Here is an 18901-nt window from a genome sequence, read left to right as displayed (position 1 = left end):
CTACATTAAAGCAAACTTTATTTTTTTTTTTCATATCACAAACTTTATAAAAAAAATTTTTTTTGATGGGTGATTAGGGGCAGTGAATTAAACAGCCCAATATGCATAATTTAATGTTTTTAAAATGTGCAAAATCCATCAACAACCACAACCAATCTTATACCAGTCTCCTTTTTTTGTCACCTCATTAATCAAAACAGCCATAAGTGCTGGTTAGTCTTTGGAAGACCCTTTTTACTTCCCATAACATGAAGTCGGTGTGAATTGTACTGTAAACACGATAAAATAATTGCATTACCATTTCATCTTCAGATGCAAATATCTTCTTCATATTCAAGACAGCAAATTCACTATACATTTGAGAGATGGTGCTCTCTCATAGTAATTGGATGCAGTGGTTGCGGATTCAGGATTACAATCAGATGGTAAAATGAGACGAATTCATAACTTCATTAGGTTTTAAACTGCTGCTGCCTTTAATTACAAACATATGAGGCAAATATAGAGTTTAAAGTATGAATCAGCTATTACAGTATAAAGAATTGATTTAATGAGTGTTGAAATTTCTGTATTAATCAATGAATGTTGAGTTCTAACTTATCTGAGGGACTCAAACACAACTATCACAAGCCGTTATTGATGCTCAAGAAGGCAACATGCCATATTAAACAACCAAGGGTATGTAAAACTTAGAAACAAGATATTTATGTAAATTATTTTGTCTTCTATTATCCATCTTTTCAGGGCAGAACAGCACGTTTTTGTGAGAGAAACAAACAACAGTTGGTTTAAGCGCTTGTAATTAGAGAGATTGATTCAGGGAGCCGATGAACACAAGCAAATCTATAATTGAAGCACAACAAATATGATACGCCGCAAAATTCAACTAACAGTATTACACGTTTCAAGGGAAATAATCTATTTTGTAAAAATCTGACTTGGGATACAATTTATGCGGCTAAGTAATTGTGTACGTCATGAATCTCTAGTGTACAACTGATAAGATCGCATGCCAATCAGACAGAATATAATACAGCAGACGCAAGTCGTCCCTCAGGTGCCGTCTTCTGACATCACGCCCACAGTCTCCAAACCACCACTCACGTCTTTGAGCTGTCAATCAATTACTGCAATAAGAAGACCACATTCCGCAGCGTGAATAGAATGTGTGTAATAAGCTTGCTGCGGCTAACAAGAAAGTTCAGTCAGGAAAATAGGACAGAGAGATTTAAAGCAGAAGAGAAATAAAGCATGAATCCATTTCAAAAGGTTACATCATGTCACACACAAACCTGAACGCCCACATGTGTTCTCTTTCTGCTGGTTAGTCTAACCGCGGACGTGGAAACAGCACTTGTGATGTTAGCAAACAGTGAACTGCGTGTCATTAGACCAGCTAATGGACAGCGTACATGCTGACAGGGATACAAAGAGCCCACACCACAACTCTTTGATCTTCAACAGAATAGCTATTGAATTCTGAGTTTATATTCTCAGAAACAGAGTAAATGGACCAAATTAGACTAGAACAGAACAGAGAACACTAGACGAGACCAGAATATGATAGACTAGACTAGAACATAACAGAGTAGACTGCATATATACATATATATATTAGGGCTGTCAAAATAACGCGTTAATTTCGATTAATTAATCTGAGAAGAAATAACGCGTTAAAAAAAATAACGCAGATTAATCCATTCCGTTTTGACCTTTGCGGAGCCGTTCTAGCATTCGTGTAAAAAGGAGGGAGGCAAGAACGCGCTGCTTGGATCATTGTTTGGAACATTTACTTTTAACAAACGGAGTTCGTCAAACTCTAAAGTAGCCTACCACATCAATGCATCCAGGAGTGTGTGCGTGAGTCGGCGAGTGTGTCTGAGAGAAAGCGCGCTTGTGTGTGTGTGTGTGTGTTGTAACTTTTCACACGCTCTCACGTCACACAACCATTTTCTCACGCACAGAAAAATCGCGCACCAAAGAGAGGACACGGAAACAGACAAGACAGAGCACGTTACTTATGATATTAAAAAAATCTCAGCTCTCAGATTCTGTTAATTTTTTTTACGAAAATCAAGCAATACCGTTTTGGTTCTTGTAAATGTGTCATGACAGATCCCTATAGCGGCACGTGAACCGATCATCTCTAGCTAATAGTAAATAAACACGAATGACCAATGTTGAAAGATACAGTAGGGCAGCCTAAAACTTACCGAAATGTATATTCCTCGATCAATCCGTGTTTTTCAACCGCGAAAAGAGGTCAATAAAACAGCTGGAGAACAATTATGTCACATAACATTTAGCCCTAAGTTACCTCAGGAAAGCCATTTCATGACCATATAGCATGTTATAGTTGGCTATAAAAAAAGAGCTATAGAGAGTATTTTTCAAAATTAATGTAGCCTACTAGTATATTACGTATGGATTATATTTTTACTTATATCAAAGTTGTTATTTGTAATAAACACGCATTATATTTAATTTGAGCTATTTTTAACCTTAAATACTACCAGTTGATATGGTTCTCTGTATTTTTACAGCATTGGGTGAGATTTTTTTTCTTGAGAAAAATGAATGCCTATCTTGTGTACCTAATATTTATCCAAATGAGTCAATATTGCATCACATCACAATAATTAAATTAAATTGAAATTGTGAAATTTGTGTCAAGCAATAATAATAAAAACGTAGCTTACCAGAAATTGTACCATGTAAACATTGTAAAATTGTGTATGCGATTAATTTAGATTAATTAATTACAGAGTATGTAATTAATTAGATTAAAAATTTTAATCGATTGACAGCCCTAATATATATATATATATATATATATATATATATATATATATATATATACACACATATATCAGAATAGGATAGAGTAGAATAGAATAGAATAGAACGTCCTGGTTGCGTATGCAACCCACCGTTCCCTGAAGGAGGGAACGGAGGACGTAGTCGACGGTCGACTGAATTGGGAGATCGCTAGAGAGCCTGTCTTCTTCGAGTACTATTGAACGAGCCAATGTAATTGGCGTGCGTGATTCGCATCACACACTCCGCCCCCGCGGCGCGGGTATAAATACGGAAGTGGATGCACGCACTAGTTGCTTTTCGCTGAGGAGCCGAGAGTAACCCGGGGTCAGCGGTGGTCCAGCGGTAGTGGCAAGGGGACTACGTCCTCCATTCCCTCCTTCAGGGAACGGTGGGTTGCATACGCAACCAGGACGTTCCCTTTCAGTCGAGAACGTCAGACGTAGTCGACGGTCGACTGAATTGGGATCACCCATTGAACACGCCACTAACGCTGCCACCTTCCAGTGCCTAAACCAAAGCCTCCTGATGCCCCCGCAAACTTAAGGCCGGGAAGGACAGGGCTTAGGCCAGGGAAGTCACTGCTGTTCCTACAGGACCACTGGGAAAGCGTTCCCCGTACGTTGGAAGGAAGGGACGCTGCGGAAGCCACATCCAACCCAGAGGGAGGTAATGTGGAGAATACACATATGAACTGGGCGGAAACCGGGCAGTCTAACATATGGAATGTCACTGGGGTGGCTCCAGCCTAAGACAGGGGGAGACACACCGGACAGTGATGGCAGAGAGACTCTGCCGAGGGAAGACACGGGCTCACCGCAGGGAGCCGTATCGTGGAAGAATACACATATGGGGTCACCGAAGGGACCGCAACATATGGACCCAGCCTAACACAGGTTCCACACTGCTTACGAGTGGTAGGCCTAACACCAGACGTTCCGCACGTCCGACGTCGGAGGGGTGTGGAGGAACTCAACAGGGTTCAATTTTAAGGGAACTCAACTGGAGTAGAAAGGCGCACGTATCCAGTCCATAGAAGGGGAATGGCGCAGCAAGCCGACACTTGAACCGGGCTCACGGTGAAACTGGCTTCATGAGAAGGGAGCCCACGGGAAGCAGCGGTTCAACTAGGTGTCGTCCAGCCCCCAACTCTAAAATCTGTTTAGCAAAGTATATCGTCAACGCCCAGACGGAGCACTTTACACTCATCATAGAGGAGCTCAACACCTAAGTGGACATGTTGCATCTCGGATCTTTGCCGAAATGAAGGCAAGCACTAAGTGCAACTTTGCATGGAAACAGCCTTCCCTCTCTGCTGAATTCCAACAGATACTTGAAGAGCTGTTCTGAGGTCTATGACTTGCATTCTGTACACATCCAAGCGAACGGACAGAGAAGCCAGGGCTGGATCTGCCTCCTCCAGGGCAGCGCTTGCAGGCTCACCACCTGCTCCTATTACGGGAGAGGTAGGAACCTTGGGCACAATCCGAGCCGGGGTCTCAGCTTGTGAGAGTTAGCCGGCCCAGACTCCAGGCACAATACGTTGACCGAAAGCGAGCAAGTCCCTACCCTCTAGTAGAGACCACGCGAGCAGGAGAACTGATATAACAGAATTTTTAACTCACTGCCTGCAGTGGCTCAGGGGCGGTCTCTGCAGTGCCGTCGCACCAGGGACAAGGCCCAAGAGGATAAAGAGGGACACAAGGATTTACAAGACCTTGCTCCTCAGGAACCTGACGATCAGAACGTGCTTCTGCATACTTCTGCAACACGATGAGCGTCGTTTAAACACCGAGGCAACATCATTTTGAGGGTGAAGGAAAACAGCCTACTGCAACCCATTTTGCAGGAAAGAGAGCACTGAAGTGATCGAAAGCTTTCAGGATCTCCTCTGGAGAGAAGACGCACTCAACGACTAGGTTCCACTTCTAAAGGCGTAAGCACTCTACCCAATTCTAGGGGGTGCTCGCAGAAGTGATGGTAACTATCACATGTTCTTGTGATAGCCACCTGAACCTCCGCGTTCAGATGTAAGACCACCCGGAATCTCCGGGGGAAGAACGCGTGTGCCATCGTGCCCCGTCCCCGAAAGAGTTCTCAGGGGAAGTCAGGAAGGCTGTTGAAGGGAACCAGGTCTAGTTGGGCCAATAAGGGGCAACTATGAAGACCTGTTCCTCTCCTGACTTGGCACGTAGGTGCAAGCGACGGGCGCAAAAGACAGGAGCATTGCTCAACACAACATGTGAAGATCACTGGGCTTCAGGAGCATTTTCTGCTCAGCACTTGGGTGTGACAAGTTCACTGAGCTTCAGGAGCATTCCTGCTCAACACCTGAGTGTGATAAACTCACCGAGCTTCAGGAGCATTTCTGCTCAACACTTGAGTACGAAGAATTTCACTGAACGACAGGAGCATTTCTGCTCAGCACTTGAGTGTGACAAGTTCACTGAGCTTCAGGAGCATTACTGCTCAACACCTGAGTGTGATAAACTCACTGAGCTTCAGGAGCATTTCTGCTCAACACTTGAGTGCGAGGAACTTCACTGAGCACCAGGAGCATTTCTGCTCAGCACTGCGTGTGATGAATTCACTGAGCTACCTGTGATGGACTCACTGAGCTACAGGAGCATTGCTGCTCAACACCTGAGTGCGATGAACTTCACTGAGTTTCAGGAGCAATTCTGCTCAACATGAAGAGTGATGATTTCACTGACTTGCAGGCGCAAGGCGACCATGAGTCGCAGTCACTTTTAGAAGGCTCACTGGGGTTAAACGCATTTCTGCGGGCCCCTGGGGCAGCTGAGTCCCAGTGTTTGTCCAAGGGTAGTCCGCTCGGTTTACCCAAACACTGGCGGAAAAATAAAACCGGGGGGGCAACTGAGCGGCCCCGGAATGGTCATGACCCAGCCGGACCCAGGGGATGGAGTCTCCACTTGCCCTGGCTATAACTGTCGTGAGGCTCGATGGCGGCACGATTGAGTAAGCGGGAGGAGTGGAACAAGGCGCCCTCAGAAGCGTCTGACTCCAAGGAGGAGGTGACGGGTGAGTTTGTGACATGCAGGGGAAGCTTGCGCAACGGTCGCAATGTCTAACAACTCGAGGCACGAATGCCCGTGTAGTCGGGGGTCGCCCAGGCCCCCGTTAAAACACGCCCTTTGTACATGGCCCCTCTGTTGAAGAGGGTTTGGCAGCAGACCGGGATGAACTATAGTCACACAGGGTGAGCTGCTCTGCCACGGTCACCTCGGGACTCGATCGTGAAGCTAGCGCTGAAGCGGTCACATATGGAGGGAGCAAAAGGCTGCGACTACCATATACCCCAGGAGCCTCTGAAAGTTCTTTCAGTGGGACCCTTTCTCACTTCAACACCAGCTGAACACATTCTCATTGGAGAGACATGTTGGACCGAGTACCTCTCCAAAACTAGAAAAGAGATACTCAGCCCGTGGGCGAGATTACTCTCTTCCAGTTGACCTGAAGACCCCACGGGCTCTGGAGCACTCGAGGGGAAGGACACTGTACTGATACTCCACCCTTAGACGCAACACACAGGATGGCCTGCGGTGCGGGAGGTAGAGATCTGAAGCACCTGTCTTTCAGGTCAAAGCTGCAGACCAATCTTGGGCCAAGATGGTCACGACCCACCCCCTAGTAGCACGAAGAACGAGTTTACAACTGGCCTTCGTACCGGCTGGAGGAGCAGCTATATCAAATCCTTCGCCAGCAGGATAAGATAAGCACGCACAAGTCAGGAGCACTGCTCAACACTCGGTGTGATGAATATCACTGAATTTTCAGGAGCACGTCTGCTCAACACCTAATGTGATGACTATCACTGACTTGAGCGGGGTAGCCGAGCCTGAGGTGGGGCAGCAAAGTAGAGAGAGTGGTGTTAGTGTGCTGTGCAACACTTACCTGTCTCCACAAGCGGCAGGGGGCGCCTGAGAAGGCGGATGACCGGGTCCTCGAACGCACCAAGCTGCCTGCTGGCGACCAAGGGGGAGCTGAGGGGTGTAAGGCTATACAGGGTCACACCCGCCAGACTGGCCCTCTTGGAACCCAGGAACAGATGAAATTGCTCTCTCTTTGAAGTGTGGGTACCGCTTGCTCCGCTTTTTTTTTTTTTTTTTTTTTAGGGAGCCAGCGGCGGAACAGACACACACACAAACAAAGGCTCCACCCGGCCCTCACCCGGGGGGAGGGAGTGATCGTGCCACTCCAAGAGCATCTCATCCATTCCTGGGCGGCCCGCTCCGGAATGCTTTCGCTGTCGCTTGCCACCTGGCTTGGCAGCGCCTGGAGCGGGCTGGGCGTCTCTACTGCGGCCGGCTCCCTGCTGAGGCCTGGGTGGAGGCTGCTGCGGAGGGCCAGCAGGAGCGGCGGCCGGAGAACGCCCACGGCGACGACCAGGCGGAGGAGCTGCCACCGGCGGCGGGTGGAGGCAGCAGCTGGCCACCGGGGCAGGATGTGCCGGATGACCTCCGTCTGCGCTTGAGCGGCAGAGAACTGTTTGATGCAGTTCTCCACCGCGTCGCCGACCAGCCCAACCTGGGAAATTGGGGAGACCAGGAACCGAACCTTGTCCACATCCGCCATACCAACCAGGCTGAGCCAACGAAGGCGCTACTGGACCACCAAGGTGGACATCGCCAGTCCGATCACGCACGCTACGACACCCGTACCCCGGAGGGTGAGGTCGGATGCAGTGCGGTGCTCACCTATGAGCGCACGGTCTGGATTACCCTCGTGCATGCCATGGGTGCCCTAGCCTGCAGCAACGCCATGGCACGCAAGAGGAAGGGGCTTGCCCACAGGCTTTGTAAGCTCTGCCCGTCGGAACGAACGAAACTCACAGGCCTTAGGGGGGAGACGAGGATCCCCCCAAAAGGCAGCGGCCGCCGGACACAGGTGCACCTGTGTCGACAGACCGCTTCAATGGAGGGACACCTCGCAACCCTTCACCGTTCCTCCATCAAGGGTAATGAGGGGGAAAAGCTATTCAGGCAGTTTCTGGCAGAGAAAGATGCTGTTCACCACCTGATAAGCTCTCCATGCATTTCGGGAAAGAAAGGCACTGGGGCGGCGAGCTGAGAACCAGCGCGGCCCGCCCCAAGATACCAAACTCCAGATTCCAACCGAAACTGAACGGGACACGGTGGAGGTTCCACTCGAGCCCGGCAGCCTCGGCGGCCCGTTTCAGCATAGCTGATAATTCTGGATCCGGCTCGGGCAACATTGAACTCCCGGAGGGAGACAATGCAGCCGAGTCATCATCTCTAGAAGTCAGCTCACCCTCCGATGCTGCAATCGGCGTCCTGTCCTCCAGGGGAGCCCCGAACGAAACCGCTGGCCCACCCATTACAGATGGACCAGCAGACAACACAGGAGGCTCCAGTGGTTGCAGTGGAAGGGAGGAGTGAGGAGCCCACAGGGAATGGTTACCGGGCGGGACATCCAACACTATCCTCCGGTCACCCATCCCACACAGCACCCGAGGGTGGGGCATGGAAATGGGGACTCGCTCTCCGCGAACGAAGGCGAGTCTCGCCCTCAACACTGCGACAGTCATGTTCCCACAGTGAAAACATGAGCTGTCCACAAAAGCTGTCTCAGCGTGCTGTAAGCCAAACACGTGACACAACAGTTGTGACCATCAGAGAGAGACAGGGAACGACCGCACCCAGAAACGCACGGGCGGAATGACATCTTGAAAAAGACGCAAACGCACCCGTGTTGCTCTTTCAGAAAATAGGACCGTCACCAGTGCCGGAGCACACAGGGGAATGACCGCGGCAACACTGAACAGAGAACTGAAACAGTGAAGCACTCACTTTTCCGCCCTCTAACCAGCCATCAACACACACAAACATTTAGAAATTTGTTGCTGTTAAAACAGCAGTTGAGAGCTCAAAGCTCGCGATCACCGCTGCACTCGCGCTGTAGAACACCAGCACTGGGAGAGTCTTCCTGAAGAACAGCGACACACTCGCTCGTTGTAGACAACAGCACTCTCAGAGACATCAAACGATCGGCTCCGAAGCGAAAGGCAACTAGTGCGTGCATCCACTTCCGTATTTATACCCGCGCCGCGGGGGCGGAGTGTGTGATGCGAATCACGCACGCCAATTACATTGGCTCGTTCAATAGTACTCGAAGAAGACAGGCTCTCTAGCGATCTCCCAATTCAGTCGACCGTCGACTACGTCTGACGTTCTCGACTGAAAGGGAACACTTGATGAGACTTCGATATGACAGACTACTCTAGAATAGAACATGGAGTAATCCAGACTAGATTAGACTAGAACATATTACAATAGAATTAGATAGAGTAATAAAGTGTAGCAGATAATATCATCAGAATAGAATAGAATAGAACACTAGATGAGGCTATAATATGACAGACTACTCTAGAATAGAACATGGAGTAATCCAGACTAGATTAGACTAGAACATATTACAATAAAATTAAATAGAGTAATAAAGTATAGCAGATTAGATTATCAGAATAGACTAGAATAGAATAAAATAAAATAGAACACTAGACGAGATATGGCAGACTACTCTAGATTAGAACATAACAGAGTAGACCAGACCAAATTAGGTGACTAGAATGGAAAAGAGTTCAGTAGGCTAAACCAGTGGTTCCCAAACTTTTAACAGGCATGTACCCCCTGAGACATTATAGATCTTCCGGAGTACCCCCAACACCACCAATTGTTCACAACAAGTTTTTTATTTATTTATTAATATTTATTTTTATCAATTTTTTTGAGAATAGTTAATAGAATCATAAACATATGATACAAATCTCATCAAAAGTCAACATATGATACAATTGTGCTGAATATAATGATTTTAAACAGATATGCACCCAATCTCACACACAATAGGCCTACAACACATATCCAACATCTCATTAAAGCTCTCCATCCACATCACCAGTTTAATCAATGTGAGGGATGTGCCTGGATGTTCTTACATAATGCAGCGATGTTAGGCCGAATTGGGGACAGTTTCAGTCTTAGATCATTTTCCACAAACAGTCTGTACCTATACTTGGTCTTAAGGCAGACCAAAGCTGAGAATCCAGTCTCACATAAATATGTTGGCATCATAAATAAATGGCATCAACATAAAAAATCATCAACATAAATAAATGGCATCAACATCTTAATCGCTCGGTTTGCCAGGTCCGAACTTGAAATATAAATTCTCAGAAAATACATTTAATACTGAAACGTCTGTTTATATATCCACACTCCCTTAATAAAGCTCCAGACATTAGAAAAATATCAGTCTACACATGCGTTTTATATTTAATATGAGGGAAATACACGAGACATGACACAAAAAATCTTTAACTTTTAGGTGGCAAAATATGTTTTAGTAATTCTATGAACTACACTGCGCAAAACAAAAGTAATACTACCCACCGAATGAGGGTCGGCCTCCACAGAACATAAAATATTATTTTTATTTAATTTTTCGAGTTCACATTCATGAGGGAAAAAACTATGTTACGGACGTGACAGTTCTCCCCTACGGACACGACTGCTCTGAAAGCGACTTCAGAAAGCACAAAGCCTTTCTTTAAAGTAAATTTCGTTTTTTATTAATTGTATCTTAAGTTTAATTAATGTTTCATCAACCAATTGCCTGGATTTAATAAATAAGAAGTAAATATATAGTAGAAAATAGATCATCATGACACGGAGTCGCTGGCGCGTGAACTGGACTCTCGTCTCATAAATGAACCGAAACTCAGCGTAAAATGTACTTCACAGACTTGAGAAATATATAGAAAGCTTGATGTCTACTTTTAAACAGAACATTTAAAAACGAAAAACAGACTGCTCTCTGCTTATGTAATCCGTATGAAATCTGCATTTCTATATGGCGCGTTACTGTGAAGATTGCGAGTCAGCATCGTCAACTTCATCTTGAAGCCGACACACTGACACAGAAAAAACTTGTTTATTAATAAACAATTAAAATCTCTCCTTGCTATATTTGACATATTCATAATCATTACTTTTGCCGGTTCTTTGTGGCAGCTTTAAGATACTTTATTGGGAGCGCCACCCTTGTTACATGAACGCGTCACCACTGCAACAGCACCGAAAACATGATTTTTTTTTTTAAATCTAAAATAAAAAAACTATGATACGAACCGAATTGTTGGTTTGGTATATCGTTACAGCCTTAACTAGTGATGGGGACGAGACCGCCAATGCCGAGTCCGAGTCAAGACCGAGTCTTTGAAGGTACAAGTCCGAGACGATTCAGAGAAAGCAGAAATCGGTCTCGAGACCGGACTTTGAGTACTACATCACTAGTCAAGCGCAAACCAGTACAGAAGTAATCAATACATTATCGGGGAGGGTCATGCCTTTTTTCACAATCATTTTGGAGGGTCATAGAAAAAATGATTGCTGGCGAAGGGAGGGTCAAGTCTTTTTTGACAACAGATCTCAAAACTCCTCCGGTAGCCCCTTCAATAAAAAACGAACAGTCCCTTAGATCTTTTTTCGCGTACCCCCTGAAATCAGTCCACTTACCTCTGGGGGTACGCGTACCCCAGTTTGACAACCGTGGGGCTAAACTATAGATTAGAATAAAATGGAGTAAAATACAGTAGATTAGATTAAAACAGAATAGAATATCTTAAGCCGAATAGAACAGAACAGTAAAGTGGAATAGATTATTATAGTATATAGACAAGACTAGAAAATAAAGTAAGTTAAACTAAAACTCATAGACTGGGACAGATTATAAAACTAGATTAGACTAGAACAGATTACAAAACAATAAAATAGAGTAATAAAATACAGCAGATGATTACGACAGAACAAAACAGAACAGAACAGAACAGAATAGAATAGAATAGAATAGAATAGAATAGAATAGAATAGAATAGAATAGAATAGAATAGAATAATAAGTATTATACATGTTACATTTACATAGTGCTTTTCTGGGTACTCAAAGCGCTTAGACTAGACTAGACTAGACCAGACCAAAGTAGACAACTAGAATAAAACAAAGTTTAGTAGACTAAACTAGACTAGACTAAAACAGATTACAATAAATAACAAATTAAATAGAGTGGAATAGATTTACTAGTCTAGATAGACCAGACAGGCCAGACTAGAACATAATACAATAAATTAAATAAAGTAACAAAGTATAGCAGATTAGATTATCAGAATATAATAAAATAGAATAGAACAGAACAGAATAGAACAGTTTTGTGGAGTAGAGCACTAGACTAGACCAAAGTAGACAACTAGAATAAAACAAAGTAGATTACACTAGACTAGACTATGACAATAAACTTAAATAGAGTAATAAAAGTACTGCTGATAAGATCACAACAGAATATTTACCAGTCAAGATAGACTAGACAGACTAGACTACAAAAGGGTAAACCAGATTAGACAACTAGAATAAAATAAATCTTAGTAGACTGGACTAGAACAGATTACAACAAATTAAATAGAGTTATAAAAGTACAGCAGATTAGATTACAACAGAATAGAATATCATAAATAGAACACTATGGAATAAACAAGAAAAAAAAAATAGATTTACTAGTCTAGACAGACTAGATGGACTAGACTACAACAGAGTAAACCAGACTAGAATAGACCAGATTAGACAACTAGAATAAAATAAATCTTAGTAGACTAGAGCAGATTACAACAGAATAGAATAGAATAGAATAGAATAGAATAGAATAGAATAGAATAGAATAGAATAGAATAGAATAGAATAGAACAGAACAGAACAGAACAGAACAGTAGAGTGAAGTAGACTACAGCAGACTAGATTGGAGGTTCTGGAGCAGAGCTCGATGTGTGACTCACTTTGAGTGAAGCGCGGTGGGTTGTCATTTACGTCACTGAGGTGCACAGTGAGAGTGGTGGTCCCTGTCAGACCCCCCTGATGGCCGCCCATGTCTCTCGCCTGAAGCACCACATGGTACTGCGCCTGAGCTTCTCTGTCCATATCTGGGACTGCCGTGCGAACTATACCTGCAGAGACACACACAGAGAGACAGGAGCAGATCACTCACAGCTTATCTCACTTTGGCAATACTGAGCAATTTTCATGCCAGTGAGTTAATTAGGTTAAACTGAAGTAAAAGGAATCACATTGAACATCCTACACCATCACACTGCTGGAGCAGGATCCAGATCTGACTACTTGACTAATGGGTCAAACAAATCTTACAGTAGATGAAACATTCACTGCGTTTTGAATTTGGGGTCGGTAGGATTTTTAAAATGTTTTTAAAAGAAGTGGCTTTTGCTCACCAAAGCTGCATTTATTTGATCAAAATAACAGTAAAAACAGTGACACAGTAAAATATTATTTATGCCATGACAACTCTCTGAGTGTTTGAAATGGTAATGAATATGACAATGTTGATATGTTTGGTCTTGGCGGAATAGATCTGATGATAATTGTTGCTGCTGCAGAGCAAGTACAGGACTTTCTACAGCCAATACATACAAGACATGCTGCTGCTATACAATATACATAAGTTACCCATGGCAGATCTATACAGGTGGAGCTGGGGAAGGTGGAGGGTTTCTGAAAGCGTACAGCAACTGTTACAGCAAATGCTCATTGGCTACTGATACAGCAGGAACCAATCAGCTGTGCCCAATAGAGAATGATGTGATTGTACAAAGACTGAGTTAAGGACCTATCAGCCTGCGCTAGTGTTGTCAAAAGTACTGACTTCGGTACCAAGTCAGTACTGAAATTTAAAAAATGTGACGCTTTGAGCGCTGTTCAGCGGAATCGTAAACACCTCTGATTGGACACTGTGTTCACGTGACAAGTGGTATGTGAAATTATAGTTCATAAATCATTAATGCATTTACAATAGTCTGTTATATTAGAATGCATATTAAGTTTTGTCACTGGTTAGAATTAGACAACGAGTAATATTAAGAAGTTGAATACAGTTAATGCGGATCTTCGTCTGTATGGGTTAATTATTCGTCGATCTGTTGGTAATGCCTTGGGGTTTCAGTAGGGTGATCGTGCGTGCGCTTCTCTTCCTCATTCAATACAGACGAGTGAAGGCGAGAGCTGCGTGTGTGTGTTTCTTCAACCTTCTCCCGTTCTTTTCCCCTTTTTAAGGTATTTGCCACTAACAAAGCAATGCAAACTCGAACACATGTTGGTAATACATTTCGTTATGTTACTGTGGTTTTATATGAGAAAAGAGACGTTTTTGCACTGTTTAAAGAGTTTCGTGCTAACAGAGAAAATGTGTAACGTTATGCTAGCAGCAGAAGACCTCATGGCTCCGTCGTGCCCGAGTCTCGCCATATACTAGTTAGGCCTGTCACGATAACAAATTTTGCTGGACGATAAATTGTCCAAGAAATTATTGCGATAAACGATAATATTGATCATAAACAATAATATTGTCGTTCTGAGACCATTTTCATCTAAAATAATGATGATAATGGCATAATAATGCAGGTACACCTTTTCAAACATCAATAAACTTTTATTTCTAAAAACTATTTAAATGAAAAAAAAAACTAAAAACAATAAAAGCAATGGACTCTGTTAACAAAAAATGCACATGTGTGACTTCCGTTCACACTGAGAATCATATGCATCATATACTGTGTGAGCAAGCGTCTCATATGAGTATTTGCACTAGTTTGTGTGTGTGTGTGCTCACGTCTCATATGAGTATGTGCGCGGACAGTTTGTGTGTGTGTGTGCTCGCGTCTCATATGAGTATGTGCGCGGACAGTTTGTGTGTGTGTGTGCTCGCGTCTCATATGAGTATGTGCGCGGACAGTTTGTGTTTGTGTGTGCTTGCGTCTCATATGAGTAGGCCTATGTGCGCGGACAGTTTGTGTGTGTGTGTGCTCCGTCTCATTGAGTTTGTGCGCGAGTTTGTGCGTGTGTTTGCGCTCGCGTCTCATATGAGTGTGCGCGAGTTTGTGTGTTTGCGCGCGTCTCATATGTGCGTGGAGAGTTTGTGTGCGCGCATCTCGTTCCCGTGTGTGTAGAGTTTGAGCATTCAGCAGTATACATGTATGTTTGACTGCTTAATGTGTATGCAAGTGTTTCATATAGGCCTATGTGTGCGTGAATGAAGTTTGATTTAAGCCCTAGACGGCGGTATGTCGCCTCATATGAGGGTGAAAGAGCGCGCGCGAGAGAGAGGGACGCGCTACGGCGCTCTGCAATCAAATACGATTCTAAATAGGCTCAGTAAAAAAAAAAAAAAAAATTTAAAAAAACATTCGAAAATCAATGTGTGGCGGTCAGCGTTGATATTGTCATCCAGTCTCTTTGGTAGAGAGAGAGAGAGAGAGAGACGAGGAAAACAAAACAATTCAAGGTTCTGAATCTGATGAGTGCATGCATATTGAAATGTATGTTTTTTGTATACATTGTTCAAAAACTCATTCAATACAGACGAGTGAAGGCGAGAGCTGCGTGTGTGTGTTTCTTCAACCTTCTCCCGTTCTTTTCCCCTTTTTAAGGGCACAACACACGCACTCATCAAATATGTCTGTGATTGACTACAATGATCAGTGCTTCAAAAACATGTTGTAAATATACACCAATGTTGCTTTTCACCGAGCGGTTACACAGATACACAGGGGCGTTTGAAAGCAGTCATCTATCAGCGGACCGGTCAGCATCATTACTCCAGTCTTCAGTGTCACATGATCCTTCAGAAATCATTCTAATATGCTGATTTGCTGCTTTATATTTTTTTTAAGAAACAACAGAATTATTTGAAGAATAGAAAGTTCAAAAGAACAACATTTTAAAAAAAATAGAAAGAGATTACAATTTTCTTTACAGTCACTTAAGATTTTGAAATCTTTTGCAGAATGCAATAGAAAACTAATTTCTTACAATTGTTTTAAAGGGAAAATGTTTCATTAAATTCTGGTCTTTTATGATCATTTTTGACTATTCAAAATCATGGTGACTTTTCAGGATTACATCACTTCCTACTGCCTGGGTCTTTTCATTTTCCATGCACTCTGTGAAGAGCACCTGAAAACCACACTCAAGTAAAAGTAAAAATAGCAAACATTTCTCCATTACAAGTTCACCAATTCCAATACCACTTGAATAAAAGTCTTAGAGTATCTGATTTTATCAGTGCTTAAGTATTTTACTTGTACTGAACGTAGGCTCAAAGATGCACTAATTCTCCACTCCTAAGAGACATGCCAATGAAAATAAGAAACGGTTGATTTGTGAGGACAGCAATCACATATTTATTTCTAAAGCTGAAATAAATCTGAACACCTCAATATTGCAATAAATCAAGGTCGACACCAGAGCCTCTTAAGCTTCCACAAACACTCAAGTTTTAATTAAGCTCAAGTGCTCAAAAAGGGCATAAGTAAAGGAATATCATTCAAAAAGGTTTCTTTAAAGGGGTGGCAAAGTATAATTTCACTTTTCTAACTTTAGCTAGTGTGTAATGTTGCTGTTTGAGCATAAACATCTGCAAAGTTACAACGCTCAAAGTTCAAAGCAAAGGGAGATATTTGCTTTTAAAGAAAAGGACTACAAAAAACGTCTGGTAGGGACTACACGACATTCCTCCCGGGTTAGTGACATCAGCAACCCTAAAATGTACATAAACCCCGCCCCCGGACACCCAGTCCATGTTGAAAAGTTGTTGTATAAGAGTACATTTGTGAGTCCACTCAAACTTTAGCATCCTTCTTTTCACATGTAATAAAAAGTCACTCTGTGTGCATCTCACAACAGTTCCTATACGAGCGATTTATAGATTAACATGACAGAATATCCTAATTGAAGATAGTTAACTCCACATCAGCAACATAAATTCATCAACTAACCATTCAGAGACGTCCTGTTGCATTCTACATGTTGTCCCTTCTTGTTGAGTCTCTCCATCTTTGTCTGACTCCGTTTTAACAAAGGCAGAACAGTTTCTGTCATTTTAGTGTGTCTGCGTGAGGTAATCGCTCTGCAAACACACAAGAGCTCTTGAAACCCCGCCCTCTGCGGCAGCTCATTTGCATTTAAAGGGCCAAGCACAAAACGGTGCATTTTTGCAAACCCTCAAAATGTGACAACTTTAACATGCTATATAAAAATATCGTCCTGGTTGCGTATGCAACCCACCGTTCCCTGAAGGAGGGAACGGAGGACGTAGTCGACGCGACTGAAATGGGATCACGCTAGGGAGCCTATCATCTTCGAGTACTATTGAACGAGCCAATGTAATTGGCGTGCGTGATTCGCATCACACACTCCGCCCCCGCGGCGCGGGTATAAATACGGAAGTGGATGCACGCACTAGTTGCTTTTCGCTGAGGAGCCGAGAGTAACCCGGGGTCAGCGGTGGTCCAGCGGTAGTGGCAAGGGGACTACGTCCTCCGTTCCCTCCTTCAGGGAACGGTGGGTTGCATACGCAACCAGGACGTTCCCTTTCAGTCGATAACGTCGGACGTAGTCGACGCGACTGAAATGGGATCAACCATTGAACACGCCACTAACGCTGCCACCTTCCAGTGCCTAAACCAAAGCCTCCTGATGCCCCCGCAAACTTAAGGCGGGGAAGGACAGGGCTTAGGCCAGGGAAGTCACTGCTGTTCCTACAGGACCACTGGGAAAGCGTTCCCCGTACGTTGGAAGGAAGGGACGCTGCGGAAGCCACATCCAACCCGAGGGAGGAAATGTGGAGAATACACATATGAACTGGGCGGAAACCGGGCAGTCTAACATATGGAATGTCACTGGGGTGGCTCCAGCCTAAGACGGGGGGGAGACACACCGGACAGTGACGGCAGAGAGACTCTGCCGAGGGAAGACACGGGCTCACCGCAGGGAGCCGTATCGTGGAAGAATACACATATGGGGTCACCGAAGGGACCGCAACATATGGACCCAGCCTAACACAGGTTCCACACTGCTTACGAGTGGTAGGCCTAACACCAGACGTTCCGCACGTCCGACGTCGGAGGGGTGTGGAGGAACTCAACAGGGTTCAATTTTAAGGGAACTCAACTGGAGTAGAAAGGCGCACGTATCCAGTCCATAGGAGGGGAATGGCGCAGCAAGCCGACACTTGAACCGGGCTCACGGTGAAACTGGCTTCATGAGAAGGGAGCCCACGGGAAGCAGCGGTTCAACTAGGTGTCGTCCAGCCCCCAACTCTAGAATCTGTTTAGCAAAGTATATCGTCAACGCCCAGGCGGAGCACTTTACACTCATCATAGAGGAGCTCAACACCTAAGTGGACCTGTTGCATCTCGGATCTTTGCCGAAATGAAGGCAAGCACTAAGTGCAACTTTGCATGGAAACAGCCTTCCCTCTCTGCTGAATTCCAACAGATATTTGAAGAGCTGGTCTGAGGTCTATGACTTGCATTCTGTACACGTCCAAGCGAATCGGACAGAGAAGCCAGGGCTGGATCTGCCTCCTCCAGGGCAGCGCTTGCAGGCTCACCACCTGCTCCTATTACGGGAGAGGTAGGAACCTTGGGCACAATCCGAGCCGGGGTCTCAGCTTGTGAGAGTTAGCCGGCCCAGACTCCAGGCACAATACGTTGACCGAAAGCGAGCAAGTCCCTACCCTCTAGTAGAGACCACGCGAGCAGGAGAACTGATATAACAGAATTTTTAACTCACTACCCGCAGTGGCTCAGGGGCGGTCTCTGCAGTGCAGTCGCACCAGGGACAAGGCCCAAGAGGATAAAGAGGGACACAAGGATTTACAAGACCTTGCTCCTCAGGAACCTGACGATCAGAACGTGCTTCTGCATACTTCTGCAACACGATGAGCGTCGTTTAAACACCGAGGCAACATCATTTTGAGGGTGATTTAGGAAAACAGCCTACTGCAACCCATTTTGCAGGAAAGAGAGCACTGAAGTGATCGAAAGCTTTCAGGATCTCCTCAGGGGAGAAGACGCACTCAACGACTAGGTTCCACTTCTAAAGGCGTAAGCACGCTACCCAATTCTAGGGGGTGCTCGCAGAAGTGATGGTAACTAACACATGTTCTTGTGATAGCCACCTGAACCTCCGCGTTCGGATGTAAG

General features: G+C 44.6%; 1 protein-coding gene across 1 annotated transcript in view; it reads right to left on the bottom strand.

Annotated features, from left to right (window-relative positions):
* cdh24a (cadherin 24, type 2a) overlaps positions 1-18901 on the bottom strand; it is a 95196-nt gene that overhangs the window by 34056 nt on the left and 42239 nt on the right. The window contains exon 5 of the mRNA XM_077218739.1: positions 12683-12850. Coding sequence (XP_077074854.1) covers positions 12683-12850 — 168 coding nt within the window. The remainder of the gene's footprint in view (positions 1-12682; positions 12851-18901) is intronic.

This window comes from Siphateles boraxobius, unplaced genomic scaffold (genome assembly GCF_051911475.1).
Source record: "Siphateles boraxobius isolate OS27281-9 unplaced genomic scaffold, OSU_SipBor_1 77, whole genome shotgun sequence".
NCBI lineage: Eukaryota > Metazoa > Chordata > Actinopteri > Cypriniformes > Leuciscidae > Siphateles > Siphateles boraxobius.
This window is presented reverse-complemented; position numbering and strand designations above follow the sequence as displayed.